This window comes from Peromyscus maniculatus, chromosome 4, assembly GCF_049852395.1.
Source record: "Peromyscus maniculatus bairdii isolate BWxNUB_F1_BW_parent chromosome 4, HU_Pman_BW_mat_3.1, whole genome shotgun sequence".
Lineage (NCBI taxonomy): Eukaryota > Metazoa > Chordata > Mammalia > Rodentia > Cricetidae > Peromyscus > Peromyscus maniculatus.
In genome coordinates, this window is record NC_134855.1 from 145,596,776 (window position 1) to 145,622,387 (window position 25,612).

General features: G+C 39.8%; 1 protein-coding gene across 7 annotated transcripts in view; it reads left to right on the forward strand.

Moving 5' to 3' along the window:
- Ptprt (protein tyrosine phosphatase receptor type T) overlaps positions 1 to 25,612 on the forward strand; it is a 1,096,883-nt gene that overhangs the window by 710,803 nt on the left and 360,468 nt on the right. For all 7 annotated transcript variants that reach the window (XM_042276726.2, XM_042276732.2, XM_042276733.2 and 4 more), the window contains exon 9: positions 13,037 to 13,146. In XM_042276726.2, the coding sequence (XP_042132660.1) occupies positions 13,037 to 13,146 (110 nt within the window). The remainder of the gene's footprint in view (positions 1 to 13,036; positions 13,147 to 25,612) is intronic.

Here is a 25,612-nt window from a genome sequence, read left to right on the forward strand (position 1 = left end):
AACACCCTTTCTCTCATGTATGTCTTTTAAACATCTCAGCTTTATTGACTTACATTTTTGTGACTCCTTCCCATTATTTCTGAACCAAAGGCTGGCTAGACCTAAAAAAGAGGCTTTGTAGATCACACAGATCTCTTTGGCAGTCATTTCATTTTGCAGATGCAGCAGGAAAGTATCCAGCAACAATATATACATGATGGGGTATGACGATTTTTCCAATAAAATGTTATTTACAAAATCGAGCAGCTGGCTGGATTTGTATCAAGAGCCACAGATTGCTGACTATGGATCTATTTATTTACCTAATTATTTCTGATCCCTTGGCTTTAAAAATCCACACACAAGCTAATAATTTTTCTAATTGATGTCTCCAGGCCAGACCTCTCTCCAGCCCTCCAGAGTGATTTATTCACCTGCCAGCTCAACCTCCTCACTTGGATTGCTCTGGTCCTTTGGAATGAAACATCCCAAATAGAGGGAGGTGGTCATCACTCAACCAACATCAACCTCCTCCTCCCCACTGTTTTCTCTATCTTAATTAGTAGCACTATGTTTTATTAGTGGCTCCCCACTTTTGTCAGAATGAGGCCCTGGGATGCACAGCTCTTGGGAACCCCTTCATATTATGTTATCTGTCATTGGTGCCCCCGGCTTTGTACCAAGCGACAACAGTTGAGCTCACTCTCTACATCTGACTCATCAGCATTATTCCTTAACTCTGCCTCCAATGCAGTAGCACAGAGACATTGACCAACCTATCCCATTGCTTGTCCACAACCTCTTCTTCTGGATCTCTGGTTTCAGCTGGTGTGATTGCCAGTGCAATTGTGTGCACAGTTATTTGGTCTTCAGCTTCAGCCCTGGCCTCTGCATGCTGTTCTCTACAATGTAGCTGGACTGCTTTTTAACCATGAAGAAAATCACCTTCACCTTTTGCTCTAAGCCCTTCTGATCTTTCTCATGCTATTGAGATAAGTAACCCCATAGCATATAATGCCCCAAAGTCACTAGGAGTCCCAATTCTGTTTGTTCTGACTTCATCCCCTACTTCTGTCTCATTTCATGAATCCAATCATTGGCTTCAATTTTTGCCAAGCATGCCCCTGCCTCAGGGCCTTTGTACTTGTCACCCTTCTGACTACAATGACCTTCTACCAAATAAACAGGGGTACCTCTTTGATCCCCATCAGGTCTTCATTCCTGTTTAGAATTTAAGAGCTCTTCACAGCCAGTTTCATTTAAATGTGGAAGCCTCTTATAGGACACTTTGTCTCTCTTCCATGCTTCATGTATCCCTTTAGCATTTACCTGCTGAAACACTGCATTTATACTTTTATTATGTATATTTTCCCAAATAGAATGCACTCCACAGAGACAGAGTTCTTTTCTCTGTTTTGTTTACCTTTACAATGCAAGTACTTAGAACAGTTCCAACTAGATAATACACACACATAAATATGTTATCAAATCAATGAATCCTGAGACCTAAGGGACAAAATAAATTTTACAATTATTTATCAAAGAAATCAGAAGATCACTGTTAGAGCTGTTTAGCATTCTTGGTAATCCATGAGAAGATATGACTTCTGCAGTTAGCAATATGGTGTCATTCTGGAAAAGAAGACTGAGGTAAAGACACATTGGAAATAGGAACAATTGTAACTGAATCTGCAGAATTCTAAGTGTGATATTCAACCTCTACTATGGCAGCTCTTGGGAGCATGCAGTAGGATCCTGGGGAGGGACAACCACACAGTGCACTTACTTTGTGCCAGGCACCTTGCTAAGTACATAATGATGTTGAAAGAGTACATGTTCATGACAAACTATGAAGAAGATGCTGGTTTCATACCTTCCTTAAAGCAAGGAATGTTCCACCTAAAGATGTTAAGTAACTTGCCCCAGGTTAGACATCAGACAAGTACAAACAAAATACAAACCCTGGCAGTGTGGGTCCAACCCATGGTCTGAGCCATTTCCCAGTTGTACCTTATAGGTCTAAGTGATGAAAATATGAGTTTTGATTTGAAATGGTGATCTGATCACCTTTCTTAAGATGTCTTCCCCCACAAAACAGAGACCGATGCCTTTAAACTTAGCATGAGTACCGAAAAAGAATGTAACACAGCTATACTGGAAGGAGTTAATGCAGAGTTACATGGAAAGCCAATCCCTGGACACTAGGGCTAAAGGCAAGGATGGAATACTAAGAGCTCAACTCCAGATGCCAGGCCACAGTACACAGAATGAGCGCTCTTACTCCAAGCTGATGTCCAGCATATATATGTGGGAAGTAACTTGTTCATGTTTCCTGTTGTTGTGATAAGATATTCTGACAACAACTTAAGGAGGAAGAGTTTGTCTTTCTTTACTTTATCGCTTCAGGAGCACAGCAGAGAAATCAAGGCACCGAAGGCCTGAAACCAGTGGTTATGTTGTTTCTGCAGCCAAAGATGGATACTGTGCTCTGTTTACTTTCTCTTTCTTCTACGTCTTACCAAGTTGAGCATAACCATCGCAACATGGAAAGGATGTTAACAGGAAGTTGTCACTGGAAGGAGACACTCCAATTAGAGGAAGTACAATGTTCTGGACACTACAGACTGTCCCTACTTAAACATCTGGAAAGTCTCTGGGGGAGAAAACCCTCCTCCTTCCTGGATATTTCTCCAAATGCTTTGAGTACCACATCCTCACAAGACAATCCTTGTCTCGCCAAATAATTTGTGAGTGTGTCCTATTCTTCCCTTTCCCTTTGAGTTAGAGAAACTAACTGGATCAAAACTGGGACTTGATCACTAGCAGAATGACCCACAAAGCTAGACCACCTATATTCTCCCCACTTCTGATAATACCTTTTTATGGGTTTCATTAAGACAGATTTCTGGATGGATAAAAAGGACTCCATTTTTATTAAAGTGGAAAGGATCTGGTGTTGAAAAACAAGGGTCTCCAGGAATTAGAGATAAAAAGATCTTTTTGTTGTTTTTATAAAGCAAATGCTAATGTCAGTCTTAAGAATAACTAAGTAAACACTGGTAGAGAATATGTTCCTAGAATGGAAATTAACATTGCAAAGACATTATTTCCTCCACACTGATCTTTTAAAAGAGTTCAAAACTATTTGCTAGATGTGTGGTTAAGGAATAAAATCTAAAATTAAAAACAAGGTCATAGAATGAAGTTTATAGAACCAAATTAATGAGATGTTTATTTATTTTATCCACCTAACAGAGTTAATGTCAAGCACGCACACACACACACACACACACACACACACACACACACACTCACACTCACACACATGCACACACACACGAGTAAAATGGTTTTAAAAGATACTAAGTATAACTTTATACTAACATTTAAAAGTTATATGACATGGAAAATTTCATGGAAATATATTTAAAACCTAGTAAAGAAAAAAATTCTCATATAGTTCTACAATATATTCAGAAATAGAATCAACAGCTTGTACTTTTTCAATGAAGAAATAGCTTAACAATTTAAAAGCTTACTTGGTTTTATACATGGGATCATATCATCACTGTGAGAATTTGTATTCTCATGCTATTCACAACCATTCAGAGAAGGAAAACATTAGAACCCCATGCCTCAATTCATGATGGGACCATAACCTTGACTTCCAAGGCAGACAATTTTACAATGAGAGAAGGAAATCAGGTGCAGATATCCCAATCAAAATAGAACTGAACAACCCGATAGACGTATATAAACAGAAAAAGTATATTTAAAGAAGCCAACACTGGTTAAACTTTGCAACATTTTTAAACTTTGTAAAATCCATTTATATCATTCACTGAATTAACATACTAAGAGAGGGAAGGAAATGTATCATTACTACAATGGATTCAGTTAAAGCCCAGCATGATTTTAAAATAAAATTTCCTTGAATATGAGGAATAAAATGGACCTTTTAACCTGCTAAATGATAACTACAATTGACCTACAAACACCACATGCGAGGATAAAAGAATAGCATCATTATCTTTAAAATTGAAAAAACACATATGTCTATCATTACTTGCATTAAGTACTGTATTGCTGACTCTAAAAGACAAAAATAAAATGAGCTAAAAGATTGGAAAGAACAAGACTGTTATTAGCTACAGATGCTATGATTATTTACACAGATAATCCAAAGAAGTCTGAATACAAATATTAGAATTAAAATTGATATATTTCCCAAGATATCCACATTGAGGAGTATATTCCATTTCTATTCACCTAACAAGGCTGTGGTATTTTTTTAAAGATACTACTTATAATTGCAACAACAACATATACAAAGTACATTAAAAGAGGCCCCCCAAAGAGGTACATTATACTTGTGATGGGAAAATGTAATATCATATAGACAGACTAATAGAAAAGGCAAATTACCTTCAAGCAATTACAATGAAAAACTCAAACATTTTCTAATGTATATGCAAGTTCAAAAATGTATATATGCTAAGAAAAGATGGCTAGCTAAGACAGTCCTAGAGAAGTCCAATATTATAAGGCTTGTGAGAAAAATAGTGCTCTAACCACTGATTTTCTGTGTATTTCTATATAGTGAGACAAATCATTATTCCTTAAGAGAATGTGATGTGCATACAGGGTTGGTCTAACAGAACAGCTAAACCAAGCAGAGCTCTGGACCCATACCTGTGTGGGAATGTAACAGAAGTTAAAAGTAGCATGGCGCATAAGTCAAGCAATTTATTTCAGTAAATGATGCTAGGCTACAAATGTGAATTTAATAAAGGTCACTTTATCAAAGGCATAACTTCCAAACTTTTCATGAGCATTTAAAAAAATACTGTTGGGCCTTGGAAGAAAGAACATATTTTTTCAACATGACTATTTTGTTTGGCTTTTCTCAGAAGCTAAATCTACAATAAGGATTTCAATGTAAGAATATTTAGGAGGCCACACTGGACATGGGGAGGGAGAGACAGGGAAGGGAAGCAGGATTCAGGGCGACACTTATTAACCAGCAACTCCATCAAACACTGGAGTTTAGAACAGTGCCTTTCAAAGTGTGGCCCAAACACCACAGCCACTGACTCATTCATTCTTTCTCCCTTGACAGATGAGTATAAATGCATACAATGAGTATTTTAAAAGTGAAGCTTTTGTTTACATTTATTTTTAAGTGTCAGTTTTAGTTTTCAATTTTGTTTTCCCAGTGATTCCTGCTTAGAGTCATTGATTGTAGCATCAGTCTACAGTGGGTTGGGAATTGTCTTCACCACCTTCACTATCATCACCACTGCCAACACACACACACACACACACACACACACACACACACACACACCACCCCCACCACCCCCACACACATACCACCACCACCCCCACCCACCCCCACCCACCCCCACCCACATGTACCACACCCACCCACCACACACACACACCACCACCACCACCACCACTACCACACACACTACCACCACACACACACACACACACACACACACACACACACACCACCACCACCACCACCACCACCACCACACACCACCAGCAGCAGCAGCAGCAATTCAGTGCTTAAGGCTTTGAATAGAGCCAATAGAATGTGGAGTGACCAAGACAGTGGTGAAGAAAAATTCATCCATTTCCTTTCTCACATGATTGACAGATGTTTTAAAAACTTAACTAATACTTCTTACTTCCCTTGTGTGGTCACCAGGTTTATTCCCATGGCTTTAAGTAAAGAGGAAATAAGATGTTTGAGAGTGTGCATTGTTCAGTAGGATGGAGGTGGGGCACCAACAGTGTCTGCTGCTGTTTGCCTTGCTCTCACTCTCATACAAGACTTGAAGGCCTCTGATAAATTTGACCATATTAAAATTAATAACTGATCTATATCCAAAGGCAAATATACGACATAATCCAAGAGATTTCCTGTGGTTGTATTTTTTTTTTCTTTCTTTGCTGGAGATAGAACCCAGGGCTCTGAAGGTGACAGACAAATACTCTGTCCAAATACTGCAGCCCAGCCCTCAGAAAGTTGTTTTTAATATAACACTTGTTTTATGAAATAAAGGAACCAGGAAATCAACACAAAGAAGCAATACAGCCAGCAAATATTAACAGATGTTTGGCTCATTTAGTAACTGGGTAAGAACTGATAGAAATCTCTGTGATGGGTCGTATCCACTTACCAGGTGCCCTAGACTTTCAAAACTGATAATGCCAAGTATTTTTAAGGATATAGAAATGTCAGAACTTATAGAACACTGAGCAACAGAGTCCAAAATTCTGGCACCACTTTGGAAAACAGTTTGGTATTATTCAGGACATCTGTAGACCGATAAGCTCTTGGATCCATCTATTCCGAAGTACACCTTGGCAGCTATCAATGCTCTGGGAGGAAGGATCAATCATCCCAGGATGGAGCTGAAAAAGCAACTGTGTAAGCACCGGGGGGGGGGGGGGGGGTGTTGTGATGACGACGGGCTGACTATGAGGCACCACCTCAAGAAGCAGGCATCCAGAGCATCTGCCAACTTCAGTCTGTCTGGAAGGAGAGCAAAGCACACCTGAAATGGGTCTGTCTGGCTTAGAATGGAAAGGCAGCCTTGGAGGTGGAAGCCCCTACAAAGTCAACCAGGACGAGTGAGCCACATCCCAAATGACAGATGAAAAAAGCCCACAGGATGTAGATCGGTAGGACCTTGAAGATGAGAACTAAAGCCCCTATTTCTTCTATCAGAAGATTCTCAACTGCAGCCAGAAGGCTTGAGTCCACCTTAATGAAGCCTGGTATACATTCAAACAGATTTAAAAAAAAAAACATATATTCATGTGAGTCATACACAAGAGAGACCCATCTGGAAATAACTCTATGTTCAATCTGCAGTAGAATGATAATATAAACCTGGAAAAATGACATTCATGAACTGAAGAGTAATAAAACACAGCTGATGGATCTCCAGACGTCCTAGAATGATGAATGGAAATCTTGGAACACCTGATCCATGTGTATGAAGGGAAGAAAGAAAAACTAAATGATCTATTGCTCCAGGATATTGATGACTACAAATAAGAATTTAGGGTGATTAACATGAAATTCTGTAGTCTCTGGTGTGTTGCTGTTAAAGGCAAAGGGGAGAGAGGGAGCCAGTGAGGAGAGGCACGGAGTGTGTAACACCTTACTTCTTATATAATCATCATGCAATTATTTTATAATCACTCTGTAAACACAGCCAAATTTCATATATTTTTATATCATGCAAAGGAAAAGAGAAACTTTTTAATATAATGCAAAACAAGAAGAGGAAAGTAATGAAATTATGAAAATGCAATTTGTAGGAAACAACAAAAACGTCTTAGTTTTAATCAAGGGACACAAACAGAAGTATTAATGAAGGAAGATTTAAATAGTGTTACCGAGTAGAAGGACCTGTGGATATAGAGATGTCCTCTGCCCTCAAAACCAGAGAACAATGAAACTGTCCAAATCAATTCTGTTGGGATACCTTTGAAACTTTATAAAATTATGTCTAAGTTCTTCTGACTACGTTTTTGTGACACAGGTCTCATGTAATTGTGGTTATATAGACATGTTATATAGACAAAGATGGCTTTGAACCTCCTGTCCTCTCACGTCCACCTCCTAAGCACTAGGATTACACAGATGTGTTCTTCTTGAAGAATAAAAGGATAACTATGCCCCAGAAAAACTGAGAGGGAATAATAATGAAATAGAAAGCCCTGTTCTGCCAAGTATTAAAACATGTCACCCAAACTACAGGGAGATACTGTCATACTAGGAGCTATGACTCGTGAAGGCTGAAAACATATGCCAGACTATAAAATAACCCATCATGGAAAGGTGGCATTTTAAATCATTGTGGAAAGTTTTCACTGGGCAAATAATTGTCCTAAGAACATTGTAAAGAATTATGGGTAAAATTTCTACTGTGTGCAGTGTAGAAAATAAGTTTCAGATGGATTACAGTACTCAGTATAAAAAGAAAAAAAAATGACAGTCAATAAAAAGGTCATAAAATAATTACTCATTGGTGTTTTCTATTGGCCTAATCGGTGATGAGGGTGAGAATCTGCCCTCAGCTGGAAAGACAAGGTATTACTAGCTTCAATTTCACCATCATCTTCGCCATCAGACGCCCTCATCCATTGCCATCCCTCACAATTTCTCACCAAGTTGCCCACTGCTACTCAACAGGGAGCCCCTCTTCCACCAGACAGACCCCCCCATCTCCAGACATCCAGACGAACCAGCAGAACCCCCATTTCTGTCTTCACTTCACTGTCTGCTCCTCAATGATTCAACCGTCTCAACTCTCCTCAATTTCTTGTGCTCCTGGAAGACAGATGATCCCCCACTTTTCCAGAAATATTAAGCTATTCCTGAAGTTTCCCTGCCTAAGCAGCGCCACTGTTTTTTTCTCTTTTTGCCCTTCACAGTGATAAAGGGACTTCTCCCCACCCATTCCTGCTTTTGTCTTTTCAGAGCACTCCCAAGTCAGCCACCTTGCTCTTTCCCACCCTTCTAGCTCCTTTTTGGATTATTTTTCACTAGCCTACTGAGGGGTAACCCTTTCCGTCTTTGGAAATGGACCTTTTTTATTTTTTTTTTTTGCCTCAATTCTCATCTCTGCTGCCGTTTACATTGTCTTGCCCTTCATAGCTAAAAGTCTTTGCTCATTGCATCTCATATTCTACTTCTTTTTCAGCCCTCTCCAGGAAGTGTTACACAACCAGTTTCCCCAAAGTATTATTACTCTGGCCACAAGTGTTGGGACACTAGGTTCAATAGCAACCTCAAGGCCACTTCTGAGTTGACCATTCAACCATATCCACCGCTGATAAACAGCCCCTTCCCAACTCCCTCTCCCTGCATTGCTGCTGCACTGACAAGTCAACTTTCTGGTTTCCTAGTTGCTTCTCTAACACTGGCTCCTAGTGTCCCCGTGTGTTCTCCTCCTCGTTGTTGAGACAAGTATCTCTTAGCTGAGTCTGAGAAACACCTTTCCCCTCTTCTTTACACACCTGCTGTTGGATCTGTTTCCAGGACATGATTTCAATATCCAAACGTTGGCCCCAGTCTTGCCTCTCCAAAGACTTTCACCCACTCTTGGCTGGATGTTCTACATATACCTTAAGTCTGAGAACAGCTGAGCTCACCGGATTCCTCTCCAAAACTAGTCCTCCTTTCAGCTCCTTCCCTATGTGAACAACAGCCTGGTTCCCGAGTTATATTTAACAGTGTGGGGACCCTCCCTGACACAGCCTGTCATCTTTGCCCTCATCCATCACCGTCAATTCATGCTGGTTTAGCATGACAGAAATCTCCTACAGTTCATTTCTCTTCTATACTCCTCGCCCTGCTGCAAGCTAACATCCTTTGTCTCCAAAGTGACTACAGACTTCCTAACTGATTTTTCTCTTTCCACTCTTGACCTCAGAAAGCTATCCACCACACTCCCAGTACTCCCTGCCTTTACCCTAGGTACTTCTACTTATCCATCAACTCTAACTTACATGCCACTCAATACCCTGGCTTGCTAGCCTAGCTTTTCTCTGCTCATTGTTTTCCAAGCACCATATACCCTTACTTGAGAGTTCTGATAGTAACTTGAATGTAATGATCTATGGGTGTAGTTGTTCAACATGTGTCTGCTCCCTTAATCACAAGTTTTAGGAGGATTTGGACAAATTTCTCTTTGTTATTTGTATAGCCCTAATGTCAATAGCCATCCCCTCATCACATTAATTAAGACATATTTGTGGAGAGGGAGAGGGGAGTAGGAAGAAGCAATAAAAATTTTGACTCATTTCAAAAGCTTCTACATCCCTAAAAGCTTTAAAAAGCAAGTGAAAATCTGACATAAAAAGAGCAAAGATAAAAACCCCATTCGTAAACTGTTCAAAAATAAGTGTGTCTTTACAAAGGGATGGTAGCGGCAATTCTATAAGACAAAGATGAGCAAAAATGAAGACACATGCAGGATGATGATCACAGGGTGTAGAGAGCATGTTCCTAAAAGAATCAATGCAAATGACTAATTAAAAGTGGGGGGAAAAACCCTGTGCTTTCCAGTATTCTAAAAATGACACATATACTTAATTTTTTAAATAGTCAGTGTGGGCAGAAATCAGGCCTAGGCATATTCTCCTCTTAGGAGCCCAGACTTACACAGACTTTCTGGGAGGCAATCTGGTAATATGTGTCAAAATCCCTAAAAATAAGATCTACTTAGGCCTAGTAAATTAATTGCCACAAATTTGTCTTGAGGACACAAGCAAAGTTGCATGCAAATTCTTACATATAAGAATGCTCATCAAGAAAGCTGAAATTGTGAAATTTGCAAGAACATGGATGGAACTGGAAAAATGTTATATTAAGTCAGGCGATTTAGGCTCAGAGTTTCAAATATTACATGTTGTCTCTTGTAGATAGCTCTGAGCTTCTAATTTTTTATGTGTGCATTTTTGTGAAAGTGAGTTTTGGTGGGAGTCATGCCGCATGCAAGGGGCCCATGAGAGGGGAAATATGGGTTGTAAGTGAGGCACCAGGGCAGGGAACAGATTACACACAACATGGGGGTGAACCATGGTACTAGAAGTGTAAGGGCAGAGGCAGGGGCAGGGAAATGGGGGGGGGCGGGGAGGTCCAACAACAAAGAACAAATTAGTATCTCAGAAGGAAACTCGTACTTTGTGTGGTAAATGAAAAAAAGCGTGTTTAACCCAGTGACATCCATAATCATGAAACGTTTGATAAGAAGGGACAGTTGCTGTGGCCATAATGCACTCACGTGCCTCAAGTGTTCATTACAATGTCTGATTTCAGAAAGAACAAGAGGATTTTAGGAATTTGTAATATCTATGATTTTATAGTTATAAATGAAGGTAAAATACAGCATACACAGCATGGATTAATTTTGAAAAAAAAGTGAATTCAAATTTTATATTTTAAAAATGTATATGTAGCTATATTTCCATACAACGATGGAAAACTATCTTTGGATTTAGGTATGAGTGATTTTGTTCATCCTCTTTTAAGATATTTGTTTGTTTGTTTGGTTGGTTTGTTTTCTCATTTTTCCTTTTCCCCATATTATTGAAAATAGATTATTTTCTCATACAATCTCTCCTGATGACAGTTTTCCTTCCTTCTACTCTTCTCAGTTCTTCCCATCCAGATCTACTCCCTCTCTCTGTCTCTCCTTAGCAAAGAGCAGGCTTCTACAAGATAACCAAAAAAAAAAGTAAAATATAATAATATTTTAAAAAATCTCATCAAAATTAGACAAGACTATGGTGATATTTTATTTGTATTGAAATGTGATTTTAATTTTATGTTAATAAATAAAGTTGCCCTGGGGTCAGAGCTATTAGAGCCATAGCAAGAGCGTGGTGGTTAGAAGAGCTAGGTAGATTTCTGTGTGTTCAGGGATACAGCCAGTATTGAAGACATACGCCTTTAAGACCTGGAGGGCGGTACTTACAGGCAGTGATGAGGCAGTCATGTGGTTGGGTTTACAACCAATGAGAAGGCAGAATAGAAAGACTATTTAAACACAGACAAACAGGAAGTAGCTCTCTCTCGGGGAAGCTAGGAGCACTTCAGGAGGTAAGATTTTATCTCTGAGCTCTGACCTCTCGGCTTTCTCTTTTACATTGGCTCTGTGTTTCTTATTTTAAAAAGACGATTGGTTACATCTACACAAGACAAACCAACAGAAGGAAGGATGCCCAAGAGAAGGCACAAGAACCAGAGACTCACTTGTTCACACATTTAGGAGTCCCAGAAAAATACTAAACTGAAATTATTATATATATTCAGAGAACCTGGTCCAGACCAGAAGATCTTTCTGTATATTCTTAATATCTACAAATTATATGCATCATGGCCATAATGAGAAAAACTTAAATACATTTTAATTTAACAATGGGGAACTGATTGCAGCATATGGCTGAGGCTCTACCCAGAGAAGTGTAGCGTGATGATTAAGAGTGTATGCTTTGACGCTCTGAGACAGGTGTTCCGTTCCCTCTTTACAACTTAAGAGTGGTATGACCTTGACCAAGTTACTTAATCCTCACAGCTTCATTTCCTTTATCAGCATCAAGGAGATAATACACACTAGGCAGAGCTGTTTTGTAGCTTAAGTGAAATAATGTATGTAAAATTCTGATCAAAGAGTAAGCACTTAGTTAGAGTACCTGCTTTGATAATTCTGAAGTATAAATAGATCTGGTAATGATTTGCATGTATTCTTCATCCTCTAAGGGCTTATAAGTGGAAGTTTGGGGAATCACTTACTTTCTGGCTCAGCATCTTCCAGACTGTTGTGTGAGGATGCTAGAACCATCCAGAAGATGCTGATGGAAAGACTGGCCTATTACAGAAGTAGTCCCAGGGAAAATGTGCTCATTAGAGCCAAATACTGGCATAAGTCGCACATCAACCTCTTCAGCCAACCAACAAGTGGATATTAAGCATCCACCCAACAAGGGATTAAGAGACTCAGCAGCATGAGTCAGCTGACTTCTTGGAGCAAGATAAGGTTCTTCTAATTAGGCACATGGTTACTGCTGGATCCAGGAATTAGGAAACCAAGGAAGCACTTTATAAAGTTGGAGAAAACATGGCAGGACCAGGGGACTGAGTTATTAAAATCAAATAACAATAAAGCAGGCTGAAGCCTACTTACATCCCCTGTGCCTGATCAGGTTCATGTCACCAGTAGGCTTGCTCAATAAGTGGATGAGAAGCTGTCAGTCCATTAGTCAAATCCATCCCATTGTCTGATTTTGGAAATAAAGTTTTATTGATATACACCCACATTTATTTATTTAAAGATTTTTTATGGCCATTTTTGTGCTACAATGGCAGAGTCAAGATATTGGATCAGAGATAGTATCAGCCATCAGTCCTAAAATATAATACCTAGTCCTTTATAAAAACTTTGATAGACCATGGTCTTGGTCAGTAGAGCTGGAGAAAGGATGTGGGAAGGGACATCAGGCTTACAACATTTCCCTTCTATAGTTCCAGGAGCTGTTCCTCTTGAGTCCATCCAAGGGGGGCCCTTTGAGGAGAAGATCTACATCCAGTGGAAACCTCCTAATGAGACCAATGGAGTCATCACACTCTATGAGGTAAGGAGGCTTCTGGGCTGCTTTATTTGGCTCAGCTTCATTCAGTGAGTGAACATCTGTCCTTCGAGGGCATAAAGGTGAGTGAGACACAACTTGGGCATACATTTGGGCTGTTTTGATTATCCCAAAGACAAATGCATATGGATATACCATGCATTGACATGATCATGGTTAGGAGTGATCTATTCTGCAAACAGGTTAATAGTTCCAGGCATCAGATTGTGCTGACATAAAAGAGAAGACCCAGACTTGGAAGACAGAAGCTAAAATTCACATAGGAAACCACAATGCTCATAGTGAATCACTCCACATACATCAGTCCATAGGTTTTGGATTTAGAATTCATGGACCAGCAACATTGAAAAGATTTGAGGCACCAATATAAGCTATTTTATCACCTCTTATTAACATTTAATTTAAAAAAGATATAATTCCAAAGCTACAAAAGGATATCATTTCAGAATAAAAGGCTCTGAAATTGAATGAATTTAGCTTTATGAATAGCTCATTGCAATTTCCTTATTTTTCTCATTTGAAATGATGACAGCTTGGTCATGAAAGGCTTTGTTCCTTGCACTTAACCTGCTCTTGGAAACCGCTAGGTTCGACTGTTTTGAAAGTGTACCTGCATCTCAGCATAGACTTCTTTCTCAAGAGCAGCATTATTTTTTATATCATAGGGCTATGCATTGCACCGGACTAGCAAAGCAATGTTGCCATTCTGTGGTCAGAATAAAGAAATAGGCGGACAGAGAAGGTGGCCAAAACACAGTTGTGAGTTAGACTTGTTGAGTCACAGCTCCTGAATTTGTACCTCTGTGTGAGGAACAGATGGAGCCCTAGACACAAAGGTGGGACCAGGATGGAGAAGCATATCTGCTTTACTTAGTTATGAAGCCAGTGCCTGGTGGAGACTCAAAGACCTGAATCCATTTCCATGATGAACTCTCTTGGAGACGGCTCTGTGGTGATGTTTTCAAGTAACTCTGTTGGCTATGATTATAGAGAACCAGGGCCAGTAGATTGCTACTGATTGACATTTCTGTGAGTTATTTGGGAACACACCAAAACTCTTGGGGGATTCTGCTTTTGTGTATTTAGTCCACTATATTCTGTATGTAAGCATGACTGTGCATGTCACAAACTAATGAGGCCCAAGCATGGTAAGAATGTTAACTTGGAGATCAGGTACCTAGATCAGAATCCATGAGTACCTCATTACCTGGTATGTGGACTGTGACATATCAATATTCTCTTAGGACTGCAAACTTCTCAACTGAAAAAAAAAAACCTCTAAAAATAATAATCTAATTTGCTAGATAAGGTTGCTACAAGGTTCATATTAAGTGCATATTTAGCACAGTCTTTGGAATTTAGAAGTAATGTGCTATTGCATAAAAATATGGAAGTTAAGAGATAGAAATGTGATGTGTCGCAGGGTCATCAGCCAGGATGGTATATTCCTGTCTCATGAATTCAGGTGTAGCCTCTGATATAACACAGTGTGGTCCATGGACCAGCATTACCTGAGGACTTCAGAAATGCAACATGCCAGGCCGCATCAGTACTTCCTGAATTAGAGTCTCCAGACCCCTGGTAGACTCATGTGGGCATTAACAATTGAGAAGTGCTTTCCTAGCAAACATGGGATTTTAGGAAGTTTTTGCAGCCCACAGAAGAGTGTGCCCTCTTGAACAGAGAGAGGTAGAGTCCTCTCCACCATGAGCTCAAGCCAGCCTTGCCCCTGAGAGTGAGCAGGAGACCTTGCTTTTAGAGACATCTATAATGAAATATGTGTTTATGAGGCAATTTCCAAATTTAATTAGATGAAACCAATTTGCTTTTTAAAATTAGGATCTAGCTGTAATTTCCAGAGAGGAACCCATAAATTACAAAACACTCTCTTCTAGCCTCAAAAAACAATATTTTGTTACAGAGGAAAAACAGGATGACGCAAATGGAAGAGAAATTTGGATTGTCTGTGCCTTTCTATATACAACCCAACCTTGACTCAGCAAAGCCACATGCTGCACACATATGCACACATGCACACACACACACACACACACACACACACACACACACACAGAGGGAGGGAGGGAGGGAGGGAGAGAGAGAGAGAGAGAGAGAGAGAGAAGACTAGTTCTCCATTGTTGAACCCATGTCTCTTAAAGAGAGTGGGTCCAACCCGTGTTCAGATAAAACTTCTTCCCCTTTAAATCCACACCACATAACAAGCTCTGGATTTATCCTTAAACAGTCTTGTACCCCCCAAATCTGAGTGGCTTTGATTAAGTACTATTCTGTCTTTGAACTTTGATCTCCACTTTATAATCTGAATGTGTCAAACTATGTGAGGCTTCAGCTATGTAAGAACTGAGAGATAAACAAATCCACATCAAACATGCAAAGTAAAGGTTATAAACCCTTATGTAGTTGTTTGTCTGTAACCTGGCCAGAGTCTTGGAAAACAAAGAAGGGCTAACAGGAAGAACCCAGCTAGTGCAACAACCCTGAGGTGGGGATGATTGGAAAGTTTGGCAAACAGGAAGCCAGAGTGGCCAAAACTTTTGTGAGCATGGAGAAGAGCAATGAGACCGTGTGTGTTTGAGAGTATCTGAGTAGAGTCTGCAGGGCCTAAAGTTTGCCTTTTACCTTGAGGAGGCAGAAAGCTCCAGAAGGAATTTAAACAGAGAAATTTAAAAAATCGTGTGTGTGTGTGTGTGTGTGTGTGTGTGTGTATGTGTGTCTGTGTGTATCTGTCTGTCTCTGTGTGTGCATGTGTGGAGACCAAAGGAGGACATCAGATGTCCTGCTCTGTCACTCTCCATCTTCCCCTTTTGAGGCATGGGTCTCTCATTGAACTTTGAACTCATCTTGGGTTTTGTTTATTTCTTTGTTTTCTGTTTCTATTTTTGTTTTTGTTTTTTTGGCTAGGCTGGCTGACCAGCAAGCCTACAGACACTATCTCTTCTTCACAATGCTGGCATTACAGGCAGTTACAGCCATGCCTTCCTCTCTACATAGATGCTAGGGACCCAACTCAGCTCCTCATGCTTACTCAGCAAGTGCTCTTACCCACCGAGCCGTCTCTCCAGCTGTGAGATTTATATTCTTAGAAGAACACCTCACTATTCTGTGAACAGTTGATTCTGGGATACACAAGTGTTTTGTGAGTGTGGAAAACACACCAGGAAGCAAGACACTTCCATCTTCTATGAAACCGTGATGAGGGCTTACTTATTTTTTGCACCTAGGTGGAAGATAGAAGGTTTGTTATGGCTACCGTGTTCTTATTGCTGACATGTCTCAACAGTTTCTACTCAGTCAGGAGTTCTTACCTTGATGAGCTCTTGGAGCCTGGGCAGCTTAGCTTCTGGTCTTTCCTCCAATAACATGTGTGAGTCTCACCATGACTATTCCACTTCTGTGAACAAGCAGCAGTCACCTGCACCTCTCTGTCTCACAGAAGGAAGAGCTCAGAATTCTCTGCAGAGCTTTTATAGGAGTGTACTTTCCTTCTGGAATAGGAAGTTTGAATGAATGAGATGATGGTCTAAGATCCCTGGGTGTTCACTTCAGTGGAAGATAAAGAATCCATGTCTGTGATTGTTCCCCCCACCCCAGTGACAGGTGATGTCAAAGGTCTTCTGTCCAGACTCCAGCAACATCAACACCATATAGGACCATGATAGAGGTGAAGAATCTCAGGCCCCAGAGCCATAGCACTAGAGCTTCAGTCAGCAAGATCCCCCTGTGGATGATTCCCATGCACATTAGTATGTAACAATATCTGTTCTAAATGATATTCTAAAATTTCACCTTTTGGACCTTAAGAAGGAGGCATAGAAATAGTTAGAGAGCTTTAAGCTCATCTGGAGACACCTGCCTGATGGGAGCATGACAGTCATTGCATGGAGGATGTGGCATGCGCTAAGAAATGCCCTTTTTCAATGGGCTCCCAAGAGCCGAGTATTTTCATCAACACTGTAGAAATCTTGCTGTTCACCGAGATAGTTTTTTTGTCTGAGTGGGATTCCAAGGTTCATCAGTCAGGGCTCAGATGTGAAAGAAGGACACTATGGCATTTTCCACCTGGCTCAGCCTTTAGGGACAACCAGAATTCCTCAAACCCAGACCATGGCAATAACAGACTGGTGCTTCCAGCCAGAATGAGGTCACTGAGGACAAAAACCTGTCAAACAATTGTCTCAAAGTTCTTCAATAAAATCATTGGGAGACAAGCTGCTCCGAGTTCATGAAAAAATAGCAATCAATATGTGTTTTTCTTTCAATTCAATTAATTGTGCTCATCTCTGCCCCAAAATAAAATTCACACCACGTGAGGGAATTGGGCCAGAAGATGTTACACTTGCAACTGGGTTAACGAAGTGTGAAAATATTTAAAATTCAGACATATGAAGCTTACCAGTAAGCCTTTCTGTTTAGCAGTCAAAATCACCAAGTTTCTAATTACAGTGTATAAATCTGAAAAGCTTAAAGGGAATGAGAAGACCCTAATGAGGCAGGAATGGGTGTCTTGATTATACTAGACTTGATTGACATTTATCTTGCAAGCTATTCTAGGTACCCAGCATTCAGAGTTAAATAAAACACAGACTTTGCCTCAATAAAACAAGGCAGCATTGCTGTGTGGGAACGCCTTTAAAAGGTATGATAGGTCGGAGAATTGTCAATATTTTTCCAGCATACAGATGGCTGAATTCAATCTGAACAGAAAGCAGGGGCTCTAGGAATCAACATAGTAGAATGCACCGCAAGAATGCTGGGAGTTCTGAGGCAGAGGAGCTTTGAACAGGATAGGAGCCAATAGCAACATTGATGGAGAGAGGTGGCCCGCTGTGTGCAAGATCAGGGTTAAGGGCTCAAAGAGGAGGTTACTGGACTTGGATGAATGCACACACCACCTTCTGCCCTTTATCCTTACCACAGTGAGTACTCAGGCCTCACTAACACTGGGCTCTCATGTCTATGATCCACAAAGGCACAGTGGGAAAGGGTGTGATATTGTCCAGATGGACAGGAGATAGGAAGGATCAGCTGAATCATGACTAATGCAACCCTAAGCCCAAATTTGAATAATTTAAGCCAGATATATGTTAATTAGGATACATGATTTCCATAATGCAGACCACTATGGGGTATGGTAAACCAGACTGGTAACTAGAAAAAGAAACCTCTTGAATCTTTTGAATTGTTCATGCCAGAAATGTGAGAGTTATCTATTATCCCAGATGCTGTACAGAGAATACACCAGAAAGTTCTATCATTTCTCCTGCCCAAATAGTCTCATGTCAGGCCAAATGACCCCATTTCCATCTAGCCTACTCTGAGTGTCTTCTGATGCCTGGACCATCTAGTGGCTCTTATCTGCACCCCATCCATACCCCACTCCAGTGCACTGCCAGTTTCATCATGCCCATCCTGTTCCTTGACCTCATCTGCCTTTTAGGGCACTGAGTCACCTCTCCTCTTCTTGCCTCTCCTATTTGATCTCTTCCTATTAGTTGATGTGTCCCAGCTCCTCCAGCCTTCCATCACTTCCTTAGGCTCCCCAAGTCTCCTGCAACCTTTGGAACACTATCCTTCCCGTCTCCAGCTTCCTACATTTTTTTCCCTTATTAAGGTTTGTTTCTTCTGTACTTTACCTCCAAGAGAGTTTGCCCTCTACTTCCCTCTTTGTCACAGACTAGTTCCTCCTGTTTCCTTTTTTAGCCACTTGCTTTTTTAAAATGCTTTTCCACAGACCATACTCAATTTGTGTATGTACTGTGCTGTAACCTTATCCAAGCCCTTGGACTTTTAGCACAATGAGTGATGGGCCTTGTGATGATGAATTTTCTGTTATCTTGGCTAGGTCACAATGTCTAGAAGTGTGGTCAAACATTACACTGAAGGCTTTGGTAGGGGTGTTTGGGATGAGATTAGCTAGGCAAGTGGACTGTGAATAAAGCAGATTGACTTATATAATATGGATGGGGCCTCAGCCAATCAGGTGAAGATTTGGGTAGAGAGAATGCTAAACTCTTCTGAGCTTAGAAGAGAGATTCAGCCAACAGACCTTCAGATCTGAACTTAAATACCAGCTCTCTGGTCCCCTGTCAGCCTTTAGTTTTGGAATGACTACTACAGGCCATTTTCGCTTTTTATACTACTGTGTCTTGATCACCCAAAACAGTAGCTTGCACATAATGTGTACTCAATGAACATTCTTTAAATGAATGTATAGAACTGTGCTTTGTCTTAACATGAGGTATGATGAGTTTCTGTCTAAGTGATTTAGTGATTTTTAAGCCTGCTTAAAGGTTTATATTACCCTTTATCACTTCTCAGTTTTACTTTGAACCTAAAACTGTCCTAAGAATGTAACCTATTTTTAAATCACATTTTGAGCACTTAAAAATGTATGTAAATAAATAATGAGATAGTTACACCAATGAGTGGTAGCTTTATTGCAGTCCAAATAGCTAAGGATTTATTTCAGAGGGTTCTAGCTACATGATCTGAGTGTATTTGTTTGCTTATCTGTTAATTTTAAACGTATTGAGGAAATTTCAGTGAACATGTATGGTTTGAAAGAAGCACAATGTCAAATAAACCCTGCCTCTGCTATCCTATTAAGGACCTGCTAAATAAACACAGCCTGGACTATTACTTATTCCATATTCCCTCTTACTGGGCTAGCCTCTACTCACTTCTGATGCTGACACTGGAGCTAGTTTATTCCTTATTCATAGTTAGATGCAAGGTGCCTATGTTCTTAAAGGCTTAAATATGACAAGCCCTGGCTCGCCTTTCCCCCCTCAAGATTACTGTATGAGTAGGGTATGGAGTATTCACAGACACATGGGGAGACAGCATTGTATCAACATCCCTTTATGTTAGGTAATTTTCTCTTATAACTCAGATGTCTAAGCCCACCACAGACTCCATTTATGACTCTTCCCCCTCTCCTAGATAGTAGAAGTTGGTTCTATTTGTTTTTATTTTATAAGATTAAGAAAGATGCCCATGTATACAGGACATAAAATTTGCCCAGAGGTCTTTTCTAAATCTTAAAAGCCAGGGCTCTGAGATGTCTTGAAGCCATTTCTTTTTTTCAATTCCTCAGCTCATCACTCACTCTTCATAGGATTTTTCTTTCCAGAGACTTTAAAGACATAGGCATCTCCAGCTAGATGCCATAAACAGGGCAGGTTGTCTAAACATGAGAGGCAGGATGACAGGTGTGTTACTAGGAACAGCTCTGGTTGAAAAGGCTTATTTCTGACACTCAGTCTTGAAGGAAGGAGGCACATTCTAAGGTAAGTTGCATTTATGTAAGTAGGTCCCTTATAGCTGACTGTCACTCTACCGCAACAAAACAAGGGTGTCTATATATTTGCCTTGGGTGCTCCTTTTTTCTGTTACAACATGGGTGTTTGTGATGGAGCTGGGGAACATGATGGAAGACATCATCAGATGTGTAGCACATGTTACTTGAGGACAGAAAATTGTTCTGGCAATCGGTTTTCCACAAGAGTCATCAGTCATTCAGTTCAACTGTGAACAGTAGGTGTCATTGTATGGGTATGCAGTGTAGACATGCAAGTACACTTGTGCTTGAGTGTTGGTGTGTTTGTGGAAGAGTTTATATTTTGTGAGTTTGTTCTGTGGTGTGCTGGAGTGAGTATAAACATGTATTCACATCTGATGGAGTATTTGTGTAAAGTGTTTACCTTTTCACCAGAACTCAGCTTCCTAACTCATCCTCAGTTCACAATTGCTCTAGTTCACAGTGGAGAGGACAGTAACCTCTTGGGAGAACTGCCCCATCATCTCAACAGGCTCCCAGTTGTAACTTGTGGACTTTTTGTCATAATATCATTGATAAATTTGCTGAGGGAAAATTTTTAGATTAAAAAACAAAATCTCCAGGAGAGATGAAGGATGAACATGAAGTTAGCTCTGTATTTGCCCAGTGTGGAATCTTTCATGCTCCTTATGTGGAGTTGCATTTTGATGCACTGCGTGGGTTCAAAGCCTTTGTAGGGGATCCTCCTGTGCACAGTCACATGACTAGTGAGGGAACCCTTCCCCTGGTGGCCATGTCCTTTCAATACACTGCCCAGAGGCAGTGTTTAAGTTGCTGAGAATGTCTTTAAACATCCTAGGTTGTTCTCTTTTCATATCTGATGTTTTACCATGTCGCACCTGTGGAATTCTGCCAGGCTGGGTGGTGCAGCATGAATGGGTTGCTTCTACCTGGCTGTGTGATCTGTTTGTCTTGGTCAGAGCCCTTTAGTGTAGTACATGCATGAAGGGCAGCTGTAAGTTTTCATCCACTATCAGGACAGGTGGTAGCTCTGAGCCCCTGGAGGCTGGAATTCAAATGTGCGATTGATTCCAGCTTATCTCTGTCATCATTTAGGAAATAGCAGATGGCTTTTCTTCTCTTACCCCCACCCAACTGGCTCTTTTCTTTTCATTACTTTTTGCTTTACTCTTAACTTACAGGAAGAAGTAATTCCATTACAATTGGTACCAAAGAATAGAACTTTGCTCTACTTTCTTATGGTTTCAATGCATGTAGACACATATGCACAGACACATAACACTTGAACATGCAGGCATACACACATCTGGATACATAGGCATACACACACATACACACACATACACACACACACATATATATATATATATATATATATATATATATATATATATATATAACACATACATGCTCATATGCACAAACATACATATAGGCATGCTTATATGATACATGTACACCTAGGCATACACAAGCAAACACACAAATGGATACCCATGCATATTCATAGAGGATTTGCACACTCATTTGTATGCATATAATACATGTACATATATGCATAAACATTCATGCCTGCCTATGATATCCTTTAAGTTATCATAAAGGTTCTAACTGCTTTCTTGGTCTCTTGTTTTGTTCTAGGCATGTTCTTAACGTGTCTTTTGCTGAAAATCAGATGGGGAATTATTCAGTTAGGAAACTTAATATTCACTTTGGTTTGCCATTGGCAAATGATGTATTTGAATTAGTCCTTTCTCAGTTTGAGTTTCAGTTTCCACACTTATTAATTAGGTGGTTGTAACCAATAGACTCGAGGGACCTTACAGGCCCTGGCTTACCATTTGAGGGCCAAAAAATTGATTAATGTTTCTCCTAGTTTCATGAAGCACTTTCCTTATTGTTCTGTGTGTGATCTTCTTATTCATTCACTCATTCTTGCATAGCACATCATTAATTAGACATCCAGAATTTTGACAGTGTCTTTCATCTACTTATTATCTACAGAAGTACATGCATTTACTTATATCTTTTCAACTACCCTTCTGCCACTTCCTGTGTGCTGAATACTCTACATAATTCTTTCACATTTTATAGAGTTTGATAATTAAGCATGTCTATATAACCTTTTGAAGTATTTTCATTCTAGATTGCATTCCTAAAATGTCTCCCCATTGATTAATATAGTTGTTCATTCTTCTTGACTGCTGTCTATTAGTCCATCGCTTGGTATTATTAGAATGTACCTTTCACACACTATGGATTGCTCCCAGGATGTTGCTTTGATCAGTGTGCCAAAGTGAGCACCATCCATTCAGGTCAGGTAACACAGGACTGAAATCTTAGCTACTGGGAATAATGAGACAGGAGGATCACAAGTTGAAGGTTTTGCTGGTCCAAGTTCACAGCCAGCTTGGGAAACATACTTAGCTCAGTGGTAAAGCATTTGCCTAGTATTCAAATGGTCTCAGATTCAATCCCAAGCACTGACAAGAATACCACATTCCTTCTAATAACTCCTGTGTGTGTTTTGTCCTGAGTGTGTATCTAGAAAAATGGGTAATGTGTTATAGTAAATGAATGTTTAACTACCCCCCACAAAAAAAGCCAAACAATTTTCCAAACTAGTTTAACCAGTTTACATTATTTCAAGCAAATACAAGCACAGTGATGATTTTTAGACCCTGTCTCTTTGCTATTGTCATGTTCCTCTTGGCCAGGTAAGTGTCAAATGGTATCTAGTTGCTATCTTCCTGTATAACTCCGAAATCATAAACAATCATGACTAAGGCTGAATCTCTTCCTTACATTATTCATCTGTGTTTCCTTCTCTGTCAGATTTCTATTCTTGCCATTTGCCTTTCAACTGAGCTGCACACTCCTTTTGCTTGCTACGTGATATATTTCAGGACATATTTTGATGCTCATCCTCTTGGCTCTACACATAGTTTGATAGTTTTACCCCCTGGTAAAGTGTCTTTAGAGAACATAAGTATTCAATATCAACTTTAACTCCTGATTTGTTTTGGTAAGAATCTGTCTGTTCCTAACAAGTTCTTCTCTAACCTAAGTCGAGAAGAACAATTTCCTGAATTTCTACCAATATTTGTAAGTTTGCTCCTGAAATATGTATTTTATCTATTTGCAGTTATTTTTATATATGGTACAAGATGGAATATACAGTGTACTTTTTCCAGTATGGAGTAAATACCTTAGTTGAGTCATCTCAGAAAACCTATCATTTTCTCTTGCTTTACCAGCTGCAGATCTAACTTATGCCCACATTCTTGATATATTTTATATTTTTTTATGATTTCTGTCTTCCACTGCCCTCAATAACAACCACACATGTCCATAATTATTATAGTGCCACATTTAATCTGGATCTCTGATAGAGCAAACCCCTCTGCCTCATCCTTCAGAAATATCTTGGTTATTCTTGCCCTCGAGGCTTTCATTTTAGAATCTACTCATCAAATTTAATGAAAACATCTGCTGCCATTTTGATTAGAATCACATTGACTGTGCAAAACTATATGTGGGTAATTGACATCTTTACAATATTAAATTTATCTATATTTAGGTTTGTTTTAATATCCCCCCATAGTTTTATTACTTTACTTATAGAGGTGGGTTGTGTTTCACATAAAACCAGAACTGCCTACTTTGGTCAGAAAGAATTGTGTCTCTCACTCTCCTTTTCCTGTAGTCTCCATGGTCTTCTCTCCTGCCTCAGGTTTGTTTTACGCAAAGGTCTTTGTTGCCAGAAAGCCTGTGTGCCTGCTCTGCCTTGGCCAACTCCTTTCACTATACCCCTTCTACCTTCTCAGAAAGGCCCCATATAATTGCCCTAAAATGAGACTTCTCCCACACAGCATGGTTTCTCATTCCTATATAACATGCCACAATTTATCATTAGCATATATCTATTTGTGTCTCTCTGTATTATAAGTGCTGTGCTGTGAAGATAAGACCTATATTCTATTCACCATATGAAAGAATGTAATCCCTTATGTGGGACCTATTAAGTACAAATGTGATTTGTTAATGCATGAGGATTGGAATGGTTTCTTTGGTGGCAAAAGTACAGTGATAGTCAAGCTTACCATCACTTCGTTCACAGACATGACCTGAGAGGAGCATGTGAAATCTCATGGTATCAGATTCTACAATAATCTTTAATGGAATATATGATACCCTGATGCCATCGAGTTTGCATTTAACTCATGAATTTCAGTTTCTTAGCCACAAACTTGCTAAAGCTGTGGGTCTATATTTATACCCACACTCCAAATCCTAGAACAGTACCTGCTAAAAACAAACACTAGGTAAATAGTTGCTTGATGAATAAAACTGTATTTCAAACTGGAATCAAATCTCCTTCTATAGGATTGCTTAATGAGTGTGTTCATGTTTGTGTGTGTACATGTGTGTGCAGGTATGCCAGGTATGAATGGAAGACAGAAGTTGATTTTGTGTATTTGTTCCTACCACTCTCCACTTGGTGTTTGTTTATGGTGTTTCTTAGTGAACCTGCAGCTCACTGATTGGCTAGGCTGGCTGGCCCAGCAGCTCTGGGGGATCCATTTGTCTTCATCTACTCTGGTGCTAGGGTACGACACATGTGCCACCATGCCCAGTAATAGGTGCTAAAATCTGAATTTAAGACACAGTGCTTGCATAACAGACATGTTACTGACTGAGCCATCTCCTCAGTCTTGACTGCTTGATATTTTTTTAAAGTAATTCATTCTCTAAGAATGTTAGTGACATTCTAACATCACATTGTGACATGCGGAGAGGGAGTAGGAAGTCACTCCTGTACACATTCTCCTTCACACACCAGTTTTTATAAACAGGTTCATTTTCTTTCTGGACACCATGCATTTGCAGTGTCTCTGATACGTTGATGATCATGTTTTTACTTTTCACCATGTCCAACACATTTCCATTTCTGTGTAATCCACTTTATCTCATTTAATGGCTCTCTGACAACACAGACCATGTCTTACTTTGTAATCACTTTATTTGGGATGTGTCGATTGATCTCTCTAGAATGTAGAACAGGATTGGGGGACACAGGAGTGAACTTCTCTTTAAACAGCTGGTGAGGAGAGTCTGACTCCCGCTTTC